Consider the following 16,875-nt stretch of genomic DNA (forward strand, 5'->3'; position numbering starts at 1 on the left):
CAGTGCCAGCACTACGAATCAACTGTTCCTGGTGGCCATTTTTTCCATTTTATTGGAAAGGTGAGAGAAATTGAGAGGAGAGAGGGAAAGAAAGATAAGACACCTCAGACCTGTTTCACTTCAATGTGAAGCATTGCCCCTGCAGGTGGGTAGCCAGGGGATTGAACCAGGATCCTTGAGCTTCACACTATGTGTGCTTAACCTGGTGCACTACCGCCTGCCTGGTCCCCTAGACTGTGTTTCTTGACTGAGAGCACATTTGTTTCCATAGCTTAAAGAACAATGTGAGGGGAGCTGCTGAAGGCCATACATAGTCTCAGGTGCATCTGACAATGGCAGAGGAAAAGTGACTGCTGATTTGGGCTTCAGAGGAGGCCTATGAATGATTTTCTTTCTGACCCTGGCACCCTACTCTGTCAAGTCTGAGGACTGTGAACAAGATTACTGCCTGACTGCAGTGTGTTCAAAAGCTAAAGCATGTCTTCTTGTGCACACTCTCACAACTCACCTTGACCTGCTTATTATAGAATTCATGAACCAAGGCATTGATTTCCTCTGTGCCATTACTCCTCATGCTTGGTAATGCATAGGGACCAGCTGGAGATCTTGTTAAAATGCAGATTCTGATTCAGTTGGTATAGGCAGAGTTTCTGCATTTTAATAAGCTCCCAGCTGCTACCAGTGTTGTTGGTATTCAGGCATTTATTTATTTATTTATTTATTTTCCCTCCAGGATTATCACTGGGGCTTGGTGCCAGCACTATGAACCCACTGCTCCTAGAAGCTATTTTTTCCTCTCTTCTCCTCCCCTCTCTTCTTCTCTCTTCTCCTCCCTCCCCTCCCCTCTCCTCCCCTCCCCTCCCCTCTCCTCCCCTCCCCTCCCTTCTCTTCTCCCCCCCCTTTTTTTTATAGGATAGGACAGAGAGAAATTGAGAAAGGAGGGAGAGAGAAAGGTAGACTCCCACAGACCTGATTTATTGCTTATGAGGTGAACCTTCTGCAGATGAGGAGCCAGGAGCTGGAACTAGAATCCTTTCTTGGGTCCTTGTGCTTCGTATTATGTGTGCTTAACCCACTGTGATACCAGTAGACCACAGTTTAAATAGTATGGTTCTATATGTCTTGAAAACTTGATTTTCAGATTAGGTGACTGCCAGATCTGTTCCAGTAGACCTTTTTTTAAAAATATGTGCAAAAACCTATACTTTGAAAATATTTTAAAAATTAATTTATTTATTCCCTTTTGTTGCCCTTGTTTTTTTATTGTTGTAGTTATTATTGTTGTTGTTATTGATGTCATTGTTGGATAGGACAGAGAGAAATGGAGAGAGGAGGGGAAGACAGAGAGGGGGAGAGAAAGACACCTGTAGACCTGCTTCACCGCTCAAACCGGGATCCTTACGCCGGTCCTTGTGCGTCGCTCCACGTGCACTTAACCCACTGCGCTACCGCCCAACTCCCTATACTTTGAAAATATTACTGAGTAAAATTAAAGAAGATCTTTTAAAAAAGAAGCTGTCTTTTCTACTGAATTAGAAAACTCAATATTGTTAAAATGCTAATTTTCTCCCAACTGGACCGATAGATCACACACACAGTCCAAATCAGAATCCCAGTAGACCTCTTTTGAGGGATACACACAATGAGAAGACTATTCTAAATTTTAAATGTAAAGACAAACCATTTAGGATAGTAAACAAACAATTAAAATCTGAAGTGGTAGACTTGTACTGCCTCATTCTAAGACTTATTCTAAATCAATGCAATATATTCTTAGATAACAACAGATCAATGGGACAGAAGAAACTCTAGTAACAGACCCACATACATATGGTTATTCACTGTTCAGAAGTGTTTTGCCCAGTGAGAGAAACCAGGCATAAAAAATTATGATATCACTTAAGGTTCTGGAAATTCTAGATCTTACAATTTTGTTAATCATTATTAAATCACTAATAAAAAAAGTAGCAGTATCATTGTTGAGGGCTGTGGCAATAATTCTGTCTATGAATAAACTGCTAGTTTCCTGTGGTAAAATTGTAAAGTAATTCAAATAAAAATTGGTAATTACCTAAAAAATTTTTTTCTAGCAAAGGTAAAACTATAAGACAACAAATAGTTGGGTGGTTCTTGAGGACACAGGATAAGGCCATTCATTCTTTTTAATTTTTTAATTTTTATTTGTAAAAAGGAAATACTGACAAAAACCATAGGCTAAGAGGGGTACAACTCCACACAGTTCCCACCACCACAACTCCATATCCCTTCTCCTCCCCTGACAGCTTTCCTATTTAACCCTCTGGGAGTATGGACCCAGGGTCATTATGAGATGCAGAAGGTGGAAGGTCTGGCTTCTGTAGTTGCTTCCCCACTGAACATGGGCATTGACAGGTCGATCCATACTCCCAGCCTGCCTCTCTTTCCCTTGTGGGGCGGGGCTCTGGAGAAGTAGGGCTCCAGGACACATTGGTGGGGTTGTCTGCCCAGGGAAGTCTGAATGGCATCATGCTAGCATCTACAACCTGGTGACCGAAAAGAGAGTTAAGATTCATTCTAAGTTCACATAAGAGGTTATGCATTTGACTCCCAGCAGGAGTAAGCAAAATGCACTTCCACCTCAAAACAGTAAGTAGAGTGTCTGAACCTTCAGGCTATGGAACTCGGGGTTTTTAGCAGAATGTTAGAGCTGTAGAAGATCTCGACTAATTTCTAAACAAAGTGTGGTTGACCCAACTGAGGTGAAGGAGGTTAATGGTATGCTCCAGGTGCCATGAGTATGTGACTGGCCAGGAACCAAAAGCCTGGCCAAGTGACTTCTGGTTCAGCTCTGTTTCACCCAGGGTTATTCAGTGTTTGCATTTTTAATGTGAATCATAGGGATTTATCCTGAGCCTACCATTCATCAATTCCATTGTGTGGTGTTTGTTTTTCTGCAGAGCAGTTCAGAGTCCCAGTTACAGAACTTGTCCTGTCACCACCATGACCTCTGGTAAGTCACTTTTAAACCCTTTCTTTCTCTTCTTGACAAATCTATCAACCATTCAGCTTACCCAGACTTCCTACGTACTCTGAGGGCACCACTACATTGGTTTTTAAAATTTTTTTCTTAGACCTGGATAAATGCCAAAGCTATGCATATAAAAATTGTCAGTGTCCCCATTACTATTAATAATTGAGTACTTACTACCTGCCCAAACTGTATGTGATATGTACTTTAGACCACCATGTCCTAATCTTTATGTGATGGCTGCAACCATTTAAAAAAATTTTTTTTTAAATATTTATTTTATAAATTTATTCCCTTTTGTTGCCCTTGTTGTTTTATTGTTGTAGTTATTATTGTTGTTGTCGTTGTTGGATAGGACAGAGAGAAATGGACAGAGGAGGGGAAGACAGAGAGGAGGAGAGAAAGATAGACACCTGCAGACCTGCTTCACCGCCTGTGAAGCGACTCCCCTGCAGGTGGGGAGCCGGGGTTCGAACCCGGATCCTTATGCCGGTCCTTGTGCTTTGCGCCACCTGCGCTTAACCCGCTGCGCTACAGCCCGACTCCCCATGTCCTAATCTTTATAAAAGTTCCTCCTTTCCTCTCTTATTTTTTGAACACATCTGTTGAGATCTGATCACCATATAGTAAGCTGCAGATATTTGTAAACATACAGTTGGATAAATCTCAGCATGTTTATGCCTCAGTGATAGTTCTTAATCCAAGTGACTGTCCCAAGGGTTGAGAGCTAATCCAGTCCTTCCTTCTTCCAGGCAGGTAGGGCAAGTTTTCTCACCCTTTTGTTGTGACATTGCCTGTGAAAATAAAGACTGAAACAGCTGACCAGTTTTGAGTGTTTTTTTTTTTCTTTCTTTCTTTTTTTTTTTTAACTTTCCAGCTGGAAATGCAGAGCAGGAACTGCTCACTGTATAGCCAAGAACAGTCAACTTTCCAAAGCCCAGAACTGCAGGCAGAGAAGTTTCCATCTGGAGCTTAAGGCTCACCTTGGCTACTGAGCATGTGCTGGAGCCTCTTCCCAGATCCGCAGGATGCTTGGGTTGGAGCCTCAAAAGGCCTGAGAATGAGGTCCATGCTGTCACCAGTGCTCAGTCCTGGGTGAGCATGCGGGTTGCTCATGACACAGAGGAAGACTTGAACCTGGCTCCTTAAGTGGCTTTTACTCTCCATCTACCCTCCTTGTTTCCTGCTCCAAGTGGACTCAGTATTCAGTATTGCCAGCAGCTCCTGCTTTGTAGCTCTTTTTTAGTTGTAGTTTAAAATAGACTGGGCCATTTAAAAATGTGTATGTACTTAGGTCCGGTGAAATGACTCACTGGGATAGTGCGCTGCTTTGCCACGTGTGTGACGTAGGTTTGAGCCTGGCCCCCAGTGCATTGAAGGAAGTTTTGATGTTGTGCTATCTCTTATCTCTCTCTCTCTGCCTCTCTATCTAAAATTTATATATATTAGAGAGGGACTGGGTGGTGGTGTACCTGGCTGAGTGCACATGTTACAGTGCACAAGGACCTGGTTCAAGCCCTTGGTCCCCACCTGCAGGGGAAAAGCTTCATGCATGGTGAAGCAGTGCTGCAGGCATCTGTCTCTCTCTCCCTCTCTCTATACCCCTTCCTCTCAATTTCTGGATGTCTCTATCTAATAAATAAAGATAATAAAAATTTAAAAATTATGAGAGAGAGGCCAGAGCTCTGCTCGGTTCTAGCACGTGGTGATGCCAGGGGTTGAACCTGTGGCCTATGCAGCTTCTAGAGCACCCCCACTCCCTCTCTGCTGCAGTTTTGAAAAATGTTTGCTCTTCAGTTTGAAATTTCTCACTTTCCCAATATGAAAATTAACCTAAACTGGCATTGTCACACCCTGCATGCAGGAGAGAGGAAGGGAGAGGCCTTGGGAGTGGGAGGGCGTGGGGGTGCCTGTGGGACTTCTCCCCAGGATCTCGCTCTTGGGTGTGGTGCTAGAAAGAAGGAAGAGTCCAAAACTCTGGGCCTTGTGACCTAATCATCCCACTCCTGGGAATTTTCTTCTTAATTTTGAGGAGCCCAGAAAATCTCCTGCATGAAGAGGCCGGCTATTGGGTTGGGAGGGAAAGTCGGGGTGCATTTTTGCATAGAAAGGCCAACATGACTTTTGCAACAACCCATCATTAGCAATGAAAATTAGGAAGAAAGCGACCAGGGTGAAAACATTTGTTTCAGCCTCTGATGGCATGGTGGTGGTGGTGGGGGGAGGTCCCGATGGTGCATCCTTTTGTCCTCGCCTCTGATGGGGCTGCCAGGCACTGAGCAAAGTGCTTTGATTTGCTTATCTCACAAGAGTGTGAAAGAGACTGGGCAGGGGTAGACAGCTTAATGGTTATGCAAAGACGCTCTCCTGCCTGAGGCTCTAAAGGCCCAGGTTCAATCTCTCACACTGCCATAAACCAGAGCTGAGCAGTGCTCTGGTACAAAGGAAAGAAGGAAGGGATGGAGGGAAGGAGGGAGGCTGGCTACTGTAGCATCACTCTACCTCTTGTGAAGCTTTGCCCTGCAGGTGGGGACCAGGGATTTGCACCCCGGTCCTTGTGCATGGTAACATGCCCTCTCAACCTATTGCTCCATTACCCACCCAGCCCAGTCCTATGCTTTTAATAATTTGTCTAAAACCCAGACTGTTGGACACCCAGCTTCAGCACTGCATAGGTTGGAACTTGAGGTGATGGAATTATTTTTCTAAATTTATTCACGTTTAGTTGTTGTGTTTACTAAGAAGGGACAACAGGGAAGGAAAGAAGGAGGGGCATGGAACTAGCCTTTGTGGAAGCTCAGAACCAGCTGGGGGAGACTGGAGGCAAGGCCCACATTTCTAGTAGTGAGCTGGTCAGTGGAACAAAGCAGGTCCGGGGGGGGGGGGGGGCGGGAAAGGAGAGAGAGGTAGAGGCAGGACAGACTGGGTGATGGCATTTGTCAGGCTTCTTTTAACAACACCCTCCTTCCATCCATCCATGTGGGAGAGTAAGCCTTCATCTGTAGGTGACTCAGGAGAGACTGAGGGCCAGGGTAAGGAGGGGAACAACCTGCTTACAGGTGGAGCCAAGGAGCATCCAGTCTCACCTGTCACCTGTTGGTAGCAGACCACCAGTCCCTTTGGGAGGCAACTAAAGTGACCTACTGGCAGAGGCAGAGTCAAACTTGCTGTCTGACAAAGTCCAGACAAGCTGGCACTATCTGCAAACAGGGAAGTCCTCAGACCAAACTGAAGCTATTTACTCCTTTTTTGTTTAATGGCTGAAGTGAAGTCAAGCCTGCTGTCTGACAAGGGAGAGATGCTTCTCTCCTGCACTTGAAGCAGCTGATGTGTCTCTCACTTCATTTATTCACCAACTCCCCTTTCCTTCAGGAGGTACCCTAATTACTGCTGAGGCTGGCCCCCAGCAACCTATCCTCAGCCAAATTTGCTCCTCAGGCTTGGGTAGGGTTCAGTTACTTCATTTGGAGAAAACAGAGTATGTTTACATGTATATAAACCCAGAAATCAAATGTTTATCCAGGTTGAGAATGAAGAAGATGAATTGTGGGTATGGAGCAGATCAGAGAGTCCTGATTCCAGCCTAGTGATTTTGGATGCCTGACATCCTCTCTGAGCCTTCAAATTTCTTATTTATAAGATAGGTAGGATAGTACAGTGGCTGTGCAACAGACTTTCATGCTCAATGCCCTAGAGATCCCGGGTTCAATTCCAGATATCACTGTATGTCAGAGCTAAGTAATAATCTATTCTTAGTCTCTCCTGCTTCTCCTCCTCCTCCCCCCTTTTTTCTTTCCTCTCCCTCTCTCTTACTTCTTACTATCTTTCTCCCTTTCCTTCATCTCCCTCTCCCTTTCCTTCTCATCCTCCTCATTCTTTTTCTAGAAAATAAATGTTTTAAAATAAAACACAAGTGGGCTCCAGGCGGTAGTGCAGCAGGTTAACCACACATGGTACAAAAAAGGGCAAGGACTGGCCTAAGGATCCTGGTTCAAGCCCCTGGCTCCCTAACAACAGGGGGTTCACTTTACAAGTGGTGAAGCAGGTCTGCAGGTATCTATCTTTCTTTCCCCCTCTCTGTCTTCCCCTCCTCTCTCGATTTTCTTCTGTCATATCCAACAACAACAACATCAATGGCAACAATAGCAATAATAATGACAACAACAAGGGCAACAAAATTGGAAAACATGGCCTCCAGGAGCAGTGGATTCCTAGTGCAGGCACTGAACCCCAGCAATAACCCTGGAGGAAACAAAACAAAACAAAACAAAACCAAAAACAAACAAAAAACCCCAGGAGTTTCTACCCTACTAGGAAAGATAGAAACAGGCTGAGGATATGTGTTGTAAATTAACTTAAAAAGAGGTATGGGGGTTGGGGCTGCTTGTGGCACGTATAGGAGAATTCACAGCGGGAGCTAGGAACTAGTTTAATCAATACAAGGTTTATTAGGGTGAAACAGGTAAAAGGCAAAATAAGCAATTATCATCAAGGGTTAAGCGTATGCTAGGTCTATAAAGTCTGAATATGGTTATCAAAGTTTAGTTCCATAAGATAAATAATTATCAGCTCTGGTAAAGGTTGCTCATGGCTGTAGAGGGGTCTAAAAGTTTACCGGCTAGCAGAGTCACACCTGTTCCGTTCCCAGGAGAAGTAGACATGGCAGATGGATGCCTGGGGCACCTCCGCTGAGAGGCATCTGACCAGGAGAAGAAGCCGCAGCCAAAGAGAGAGCCTGAGAGTTTTCCAGTTGCTGTCCTTTTAAGTCTATTCAGCCTACCCACAATGCTTTGCACACCAGCAGTCTGGATTCACCTATAGTCCTCCATGCGCCTGCGCAGATCACTGCACACTCTGTCAGCCTTCTGTCGCCAAAGCTGACGTCACCACTGTGTCAGGGCATATAGCGTCACCACAGATATGAATCCACCTGCCAATGTCCATGGCCAGCAGAGAAGCAATTACAGAAACCAGAACTGCCACCTTCTGCACCCCATAAAGAATTTTGGCCCATACTCATAGTGGAGGAGAAATATTAGGGGAAGTTGACCAGCAGGCTCTAAACTCCAGCTCCATCAGGACCCTGAGAGAGAAGAGGGAAAAAGGAAGGATGTTTGGGTATGTGTGACTTAGAAAGGAAGGGAAGAGTGGTCCAGAAGATGACACAGTGGATAAAGCATTAGACTCTCAAGCATGAGGGCCTGAGTTTGATCCCTGGCAGCACATGTACCAGAGTGATGTCTGGTTCTTTCTTCCCTCCTGCCTCTTTAATAAGTAAATAAATAATTAAAAATAAATCTTAAAAAGGGGGAGCTGGGCAGTAGTGCAGCGGGTTATGCACACATGGCTAAAGTGCAAAGGCCAGCATAAGGATCCTGGTTCGAGCCCCCAGCTCCCCACCTGCAGGGGGGTCGCTTCACAGGCAGTGAAGCAGGTCTGCGATGTCTCTCTTTCTCTTCCCTCTCTATCTTCCCCTCCTCTCCATTTCTCTCTGTTCTATCGAACAGCTATGACAATAATAACAACTACAACAAGCACAACAGGGCAATAAAATGGGAAAAATAGCCTCCCGGAGCAGTGGATTCATAGTGCAGGCACCAAGCCCCAGCGATAACCCTGGAGGCAAAAAAAAAAAAAAAAAAAAAATTAAAAAGGAAGAGAAGATGGGGCCATAGGAAAAACATGGGTAAATATATATATATAGACAGATAATTGTAGAAATAATAGTTAACCCATATCTGCAACCTTGGGAGAACTGCTGTAGCTGCCAGTGGAGGGACTGGGGATCCAGAATTCTGGTGGTGGGAATGCTGTGGAGTTGTAACCCTGTTATCTTGTAATTTTGTAAATCAATAATAAATCACTAATAAAAGATTTAAAAAATAAATAAAACAGGGGCTTTTGACTCCTAGTTCTAGGGGTCCATGTTTTAAGCATAAACTGGTATAGTAATTTATGGAATGCTTAGCTTAGATCCTGAGATCCAGGCAAATAGATATTAACACACACACACACCCCTTGACTGCCTCTTGCCTGTTAGGGTGTCACTCCAAGTGTACTAGTCACATGTCGGGGGAGGCAGTTTCCTGCCTACCGACCCTCTTGACTTCTCTAGCTCTGCTCCTTAATTTGGGGATGGGGGACTGGATGGAGCTTAGGCTGCAGGTGAGCAGCAAGCACCTGTGTCTGCAACTGAGCAGAACCCAGAAAGTACTGATGGAGAGCAGATGATATATGAAGTGAGTCTCGGGGAGGAATAGGGTTTCCTCAAGGAGAGAAAGAGGAAGAAGAAGAAGAAGAAGACTGCTTATTTATCTCTTGTGCTGCCTTGGTAATGGGTGTTGCCCAGGTTCTAGCTCGGCCCCCACAGCTCTGGAAGAAGTTTTGGTGCTGTGATGCCTTTCTCTCTCTCTCTCTCTCTCTTTTTAATCTGAAAAATATCAACTCAGAGTAGTGAATCCCTGGAGATTACTACAACAAAAAGGGAGAAAGAAAGGATGGGAGGGAAGAAGGAAGGGAGAAGGAAGAAAAGGAAAAAAGGGGGGTGGGTAAAAGAAGGCATTCTGGCCAAGGAACTTGCCAGGACCAAGGCCTAAAGGTCTAAAAAAGGATTTGCTCAAGTTAAGAATAGGAAGAAATTGCAGTTGGGAGAAGGGGTAGGGCCTCCAAAGAGGCCTGTTCCCAGAACCTCTGTGAACCGCCCCCCCCCCCCCCCCCGCCCCAGTGTTTTGAGCAGATGGGACCTTGTAAATGTTGAGGAGATCTATCACAAGTTTTGTGTTCTTTCTTTCAGAATGTGACATTGGTGCTTCCAAGGCTGTTGTGAACGGGCTGGCGCCAGGTAGCAATGGTCAAGACAAAGGTGAGGCTCTTGAGGAGAAGTCTGACCTGGTTCTGATTTGTGTTTCCAGAAGGAAACAGTATTTCAGGCCTGGGGTACCTGTCTGGGGGTTGGGGGTGGTGATGGGGGGGAGCAGTCATTAGTCCTCAAGCTATGAACTCGAGGCCTGTTTCCCTACCATGATTTTCTGAGCCCTGAACATGTTCTCACATCTCATGAGCCTGAGGTTGCTGTTTTCCATCACGAGATGACAACCTTGAAACACCCCTCCTCACAGGATGCTGCAAAGCACGAAGCACAGAGTACGTGGGTGCAGAGACCCTACGCCTGCTGCTGATGTCATCGATCAGTCTGGAACCTCCCTTGCCTATTATTTCATACATTCGTTCCTGACCCTGAGGCAGGAAACTAGATTGCCAAAATAAATGATCTCAATGTCACTCGTTTTCATTTATTTTCAGTTTAATATATATATATATTTAGGACAAGGGACCAGGTCAACAGCTATGTAGTGAAGCACATGATTCCCATGTATAAAGACCTGGGTCCAATCCCAGGCGGCAGAACCTACCAGAAAAAAAAAAAATAGAACAGAACATGTAAGTGTGGGGTGTTTGGACAAGATGACCTATGGTGTCTAAACTGCTTCACTACTCGCAAGGCTTTCCCCCTGCAGGTGAGGACCAGGGCTGAAACCTGGGTCCTTGTGCATTGTAACATGTGCACTCAACCAGGTGCGCTACCACCCGGCCCTTTCCTGGCCTGTGTAACATGACTGCCCGATTAACCTGGCAGCCTTTGTAGTGAGGTGTGAATTGGAATGATGTGATGTGGATTCAAGCCCCTCTTCCATCTGCTCTCACAAATAGAATTCTTGGGAACTTGTATGTCTTTTTAAAAATTATTATTTTTTTAAATTTATTTTTTGCCACCAGGGTTATCACAGGAGCTTAATCCCTGAATGACATCGCCACTGCTCCTAGCAGCCACCTTTCATTTTAATAGAAGGTGAGACAGAGAGAGAGAGACCTGCAGCACTTCTTGTGAAGCTTTCCCCTTGTGGGAGTCAGGGCCTTGAACTCAGGTCCTTGCTCACAGTGTTGTGTTATTCTAAGATTTACCTCTGAGGAATTTTTTGTTTCAGAATACTGTTGTTTTTTATTATTAAAAAATTTTTTTTAAATCTTTGTTGGGTAGAGTCAGCCAGAAATTGAGAGGGTAGGAGAGACACCTGCAGCCCTGCTTCACTATTCATGAAACTTTTCCCTTGCAAGTGGGGACTGGGGTCTTGAACCTGAGTCCTTGTGCACTACAACATGTGCACTTAATCAGGTGCACCACCACCTGGCACCTCAGAATACTATTGTTATCTCACTCACAACTGCATATAGCTTGCTCAGATATTTGCTGGCGTACCTCACCCACCGCCAAAGTGCCATCTCCTTTCTTGTTATGATTGTAGGATCTGTGATCTGTAAAGTAAGGGAATCTGATGGTCTTCAGTATTGGTTTCTCTTTCAAATTGGAGATTTGGTGGAGGAGATTTCATACTCTCTTTGGTAAGACTCATCTCTGGTTGGAAAGAGGAAGGTGGGGCCAGGCTGTGGTGCAGCTGGTTAAACACCCACATGACAGTACGCAAGTACCTGGGTTCAAGCCCCTGGTCCCCATCTACAGAGGGAAAAGCTTCACGAATGACCTACGGTGTCTAACCTATGGTGAATCTGGGCTGCAGGTGTCTCTGACTCTCTCCCTCTCTATATTCTCCTCCCCTCTCAATTTCTCTGTGTCCAATAATAAATAAATAAAAATATTTAAAAAGAGAGAGAGAAAGAAAGGAAGGAAGGAAGAAAAGGAAGCAGATCTAACCTGATAGTCATCAGGATTATGTGGGGAGGTCACTGAACCAGGTGCCTGGATAGTCAAGTGCCTGCCCCAAGCTGCCCTGCTGTTTCCTCAGAAAGAGGTTGAGGTCATAAGGAGCCGTCAGTAGGATTGCTATGGAAGCCTGCTTGAATAACAGTGTTGTAACTAACAGCATAGTCATCTGTGGTGGCATGGCTTCCATGCATCTTAGGAGAAAGCAGCTTGATAGATTGAGAGTTGGTGAATGGTCACTCTGCCTTCCTTCCTCCTTCCTGTTCCTATGATGCATCGGTGTGAGGCCTGTTCTCAAACTGTCCTCTCCTCTCCCCATAGTTACTGCATGGACCACAAGTCATCTGGCTGTTCCCATCTTGAGTTGCTGCTGAGAGGAAGAGGGAAGGAGAGAGAGAGAGAGAGGAAGGTGATGGAGGGAAGAGATAGAGAAGGAGAAAAGGGGGAGAGAGGAGCTGGAGGGAGAGAGAGAGGGAGAGAGGAAGGGGGGAGATGGGATGTGTGCAGATACAGAAGAGTGAGCTCCCAGGACTTGGCAGCAGGAGCCTTCAACACCCCAGGTGGCTTCTCCAGCTCTCCCACACTCAGCTGTGTGTCAGGGTCCTGGCCCCTGCACTTGGTGCTGCTCTGGGTCTTGAACATGCATTTGGACACTCGACAGCCTCTTACACAACAAAGCCTGGGCTTAAACAAGACCATCTGCTACCCAGCAGATGGGACTTGTGATTCGCTTGGGGCCAGAGGGCTCTGACTTGTCAAAGCAGCCCCAGAAGTTCTGATTCTGGTGAAGCCTGAGATTGCTGAAAGGACCCGGTGACTCACCAAAATGTGTCCCTTTCCTTCTGTCTTCCTGCATGCACTCCTCAGTGTAAATACCCTGGCATTCTCTCAGGGACCCCGGGACCCTGGAATGGTTTCCCCCTTTTCCCCCATTTGCCAGACCATCTGTGTCTCTGCAAATCTCTTTGTCCAGGGTCTTGGCAAGTTCCTGGTGTGGCAGGAGGCACCGACCAACACTGACCAACTGCACCGGGGTGATGGTTGGCGAGAGGGTTCTGCCGTCTTGGCACAGAGTGGGGAAGAGAGAAAGCAGGTTATTTTCATTCACAGCGCCCAGTGCTCTTCGTATTGTTCTTGTCATGTAGACGACTTCCTCCCATTGTTTCTGCCTGGTTCTTCCACAGCCCAAGTGTTTTCCAAATTTACCCTTTTGTGTTTGCAGCCACTGCCGACCCTTTCCTCCGTGCACGTTCTATTTCTGCTGTTAAAATAATTCCCGTGAAGACATTGAAAAACTCTGCAGGCCTAGTACTCCCTCCAGGTATCTCTTCTCACGGGTTGGCTTCTCTCCTTGGTAGCATGGTTTGCCTTTCTTCCTTCTAACAAAGACTTGGAGCCTTAGTCTCGCTTGTTTAGACGTCATTCCCTCTCATTGCTTTGACTGGCTTCCTGTCCGTGTGTGTGTGTGTGTGTGTGTGTGTGTGTGTGTGTGTGTGTGTAGCATGGAGAAGAACCTATAAGGCAGATGTCTTTCTCCTCCTCCTCCTGGCTAAACATTTATTCTGGGGGTGGGGGAGGGTAGACTTTGAAGGTTCTCCTTAGATTTTTTCATTCCCAAAACTTTATTTATAGTCCCAGACCTCCCCCCCACCCCCAGACTCCCTCAGAATCATCATGGCTGCTCAGGGAACCTCTGAAATGGGCAAAATTTGTAGATGCTGATGGCATCCTGATGCTCCCTGAGCCATTTCTCAAGAGCATCGCCTCCCTGGGGGGGGCCCAACTCCACTTGCAATCACTTTGTGTCTATCCCTCCTGGAAGGGGATTCTGTTCAGGTCCAGTGCTGACTCATCACTTCTTTTTTGTACTAAGCAGGACACAGGAGTGGGGTGGGGCGGGGCAACCCTTTATCCCAGTAGTACTTTGAGGAGTTGGACCAATCTGGCTGTGTATCTAGGAAGCTGTGGATGAACTGAACTTGTCATTTTGCCCCTTAGCTTTTTTTTTTAAAGAAAAAACCGTGAATGAATGGGTTTTCTCAATCGTTTTGTGCAATCCATCACTTATCCTATTGATAGGGTTGGATAAGTCAGACGCTCTGCCAGGGTGCTGGCTGCCCTTCTGTTGGTCATGCTTTTGTGCTTCGCTTTCAGAGGGAGAGCTGCTGACGGGGCAGCTCTGTTCTTATCTGCAGCATTCACGACCTTTCCATCTGAATTGTCAGACAGGGCCCCACTGGGGTGGAAAGGAAGGAGAGGAGAGGGTCCACTTCCCTCTGTCCTGGGACAGGAAGAGGGGTGAGTTGGGTATCAGCCTGCCCACCACTCACCTTCAACTTTTATTATTATCTTTATTTTTTTGGATAGAGACAGCCAGAATTCAAGAGGGGTGGGCTAGAGAGGGAAAGACGCAGAGAGACAACTACAGCACTGCTTCACCACTTAGGAAGCTTTCCCCCTGCAGGTGGGGACTGGGGGCTTGGACCCAGGCCCTTGCTTATTTTGACATGCGTGCTCAGTTGAGAGCACCAGGCCTCCCCCCACCCCCCCCCACACACACCATTATCATTTACCCTGAATCCTAGTCTTGGCAATTTTAGGTGAGGGATTCAGACTGGGGCATTTGGGAAAATAACAACAGTAAAAGAACGGTTAAGTGCACGTGGTGCAAAGTGCAAGGATCGGAATAAGGATCCTGGTTTGAGTCCCCGGGTCCCCACCTGCAGGGTAGTCACTTCACAGAGCTGAAGCAGGTCTGCAGGTATCTGTCTTTCTCTCTCCCTCTCTGTCTTCCCCTCCTCTCCCCATTTCTCTCTGTCCTATCTAACAACAATGACAACAACGATAATAATAACAATGATAAACAACAAGGGCAACAAGAGGGAAAAAATGGCCTCTAAGAGACAATAAAGAAGGAGAAGGAGAAGAAGAGGAGGAAAATGGTGGGATTGAGTTCAGTTTAACTGCACAGAGAAGCACTGAGACAGGTGTCCCTTCTAGGGCTGTTTGGCTGGGGTACTTAGCTTCTTGCCTCCTTCCTGTTGGATTTTCCTGGCGGAGGAGTATCCAGCTCTTTTGAAGATGACATTGGAATCTTTCTTCCCCCCCCCCCTTTTGTTGCCCTTGTTGTTTGTCATCATTGTTGTTATTGCTGTTATTGTTGTTGGATAGGACAGAGAGAAATGGAGCGAGGAGGGGAAGACAGAGAGGAAGAGAGAAAGACAGACACCTGCAGACCTGCTTCACTGCCTATGAAGTGACTCCCCTGCATGTGGGGAGCCGGACTTAGGAATCTTTTTTTTTTTAAATTTTTTTTTTTATATTTATTTTCCCTTTTGTTGCCCTTGTTTTTTTATTGTTGTTGTTATTGATGTTGTTGTTGTTAGATAGGACAAAGAGAAATGGAGAGAGGAAGGGAAGACAGAGGGGGGGAGAGAAAGATAGACACCTGCAGACCTGCTTCACCGCCTGTGAAGCAACTCTCCTGCAGGTGGGGAGCCAGGGGCTCGAACTGGGATCCTTATGCCGGTCCTTGCACTTTGCCCCACATGCGCTTAACCCGCTGCGCTACCGCTGGACTCCCTGGACTTTGGAATCTTTCTCAATGGAATCCTGAAAGATGATCTGGGCCCAATATTAGGCCACTGTGAATTGTAGGAGAGGTCAAAACTCATGAAGACTCAGCTGGGGGTGCAGTGAAATTTGTTCACCAAGGGATTTAGCATTTCTAGTCGCTTTCTGTGGCGGGGATTTTCTTCATATCCTGGCTCTTCATTTCAGGGTCTTGACTTGCTCATATAAGGGAATTTTTTCTTTTCTCTTCATTTATTTTTATAGGTTTTTAAAAAAATTATCTTTATTTATTGGATAGAGGCAGCCAGAAATCTAGAGGGAAGGGTGATAGGGAGAGAGATAGACACCTACAACCTTGCTTCACCACTTGCAAAGCTTTCCCCCTGCAGGTGGGGACCAGGGGCTCAAACCTGGGTCCTTGCACACTATAACATGTGTACCACCACCTGGCCTTTCTTTTTCTTTTTCTCCCCCCGCCCCCTTCAAGGACCATTGCTCCTACACAGGACAGCCACCTAATTCCCAGTGTCACCAACTTGCTCTTTTATAAGAAGAATGGTCTGGGAGCTTGAGTGATCTTTCATAAACCCTTTCTTAAACTGTGCCTTACTAACTGGTCAGTAGTCTGCTCATCCAGCCTAAGCTTCATTGTATTAAAAACAACAACAAGGAATCAACCTGCTTTCATTTTGGAATGTTTTCAGCTGATACTGTAACTCCTACATGTTCTCAGAGCTCACTGGAAGTTTCCATCTCTCCCTAACCTCATGATGAGCAGCAAACCTCTGAAAAATGGGACTTGTCCCTCTCTGCCACCCACACATTAATCTTCATCGATCGCAAAACTCTGTGGCTGTAACCAGTTTCATCTCATTGCGCACATGTAACAAGCCGCTGCTGATGCACTGTGATCTTTCTTTAAGGAGCCTTGAATTCAGTCTTCTCTTTTGGAATTTTTCTTCTTTTCTTCCATGCAGACATGGACCCTACAAAAGTCTGCACCGGGAAAGGAGCCGTGACTCTCCGGGCCTCATCCTCCTACAGGGAGATTCCAAGCAGTAACCCCATGAACCCCCAGGACACCCCACAACATGAAGCTAAACCAGGTGTGTAGCTCCGGAGAGTGCTGGGAGAAGGTCAAGACCACATGGCAAGGACAGAACCCCTTGCTTGTTTGCTCAGAAGGGTGTGAATTCATCAGTGGCATCATGATTCTTTGAGGAACTCCTGATTTTCCCCTTCCAAAGTATGTTCTGGTTGATATCCTGAATGAACAGGTACTCCTCTATTTCCAACAGAGACATAGCAGCAGCTCCCACTTGGTTTTAGCCTGAGCAGATGAGCAGAGACTCTAAAAGTAGCTTTAGGCAGAGATATTTAGGACCCTGGAGAATGGTGAAATGGGCTTGAGGGTAGGCTTCTCCGAGCATGTGCTTTCTTTCTTTCTTCCATTCTTTCTTTCTTTCTTTCTTTCTTTCTTTCTTTCTTTCTTTCTTTCTTTCTTCCTTTCTTAGATGGAGTCAGCCAGGAATCAAGTGGGGAGGGGGAAATAGAGAGAGGGAGAGGGAGAGAGAGA

At 46.0% G+C, this 16,875-nt stretch overlaps 1 protein-coding gene across 50 annotated transcripts in view; it reads left to right on the forward strand.

The window, feature by feature from the left end:
* The window catches only part of SORBS1 (sorbin and SH3 domain containing 1), a 331,521-nt gene that overhangs the window by 156,881 nt on the left and 157,765 nt on the right, over positions 1 to 16,875 (forward strand). For 41 of the 50 annotated variants that reach the window (XM_060193311.1, XM_060193305.1, XM_060193352.1 and 38 more), the window contains 4 exons: positions 2,937 to 2,989; positions 9,801 to 9,869; positions 12,949 to 13,047; positions 16,277 to 16,405. In XM_060193311.1, the coding sequence (XP_060049294.1) occupies positions 2,980 to 2,989; positions 9,801 to 9,869; positions 12,949 to 13,047; positions 16,277 to 16,405 (307 nt within the window). In that variant the 5' untranslated portion in view covers positions 2,937 to 2,979. The remainder of the gene's footprint in view (positions 1 to 2,936; positions 2,990 to 9,800; positions 9,870 to 12,948; positions 13,048 to 16,276; positions 16,406 to 16,875) is intronic. The other 9 variants (XM_060193351.1, XM_060193421.1, XM_060193444.1 and 6 more) reach the window with 2 other exon arrangements.

This window comes from Erinaceus europaeus, chromosome 1, assembly GCF_950295315.1.
Source record: "Erinaceus europaeus chromosome 1, mEriEur2.1, whole genome shotgun sequence".
In the NCBI taxonomy this organism is placed as follows: Eukaryota; Metazoa; Chordata; class Mammalia; order Eulipotyphla; family Erinaceidae; genus Erinaceus; species Erinaceus europaeus.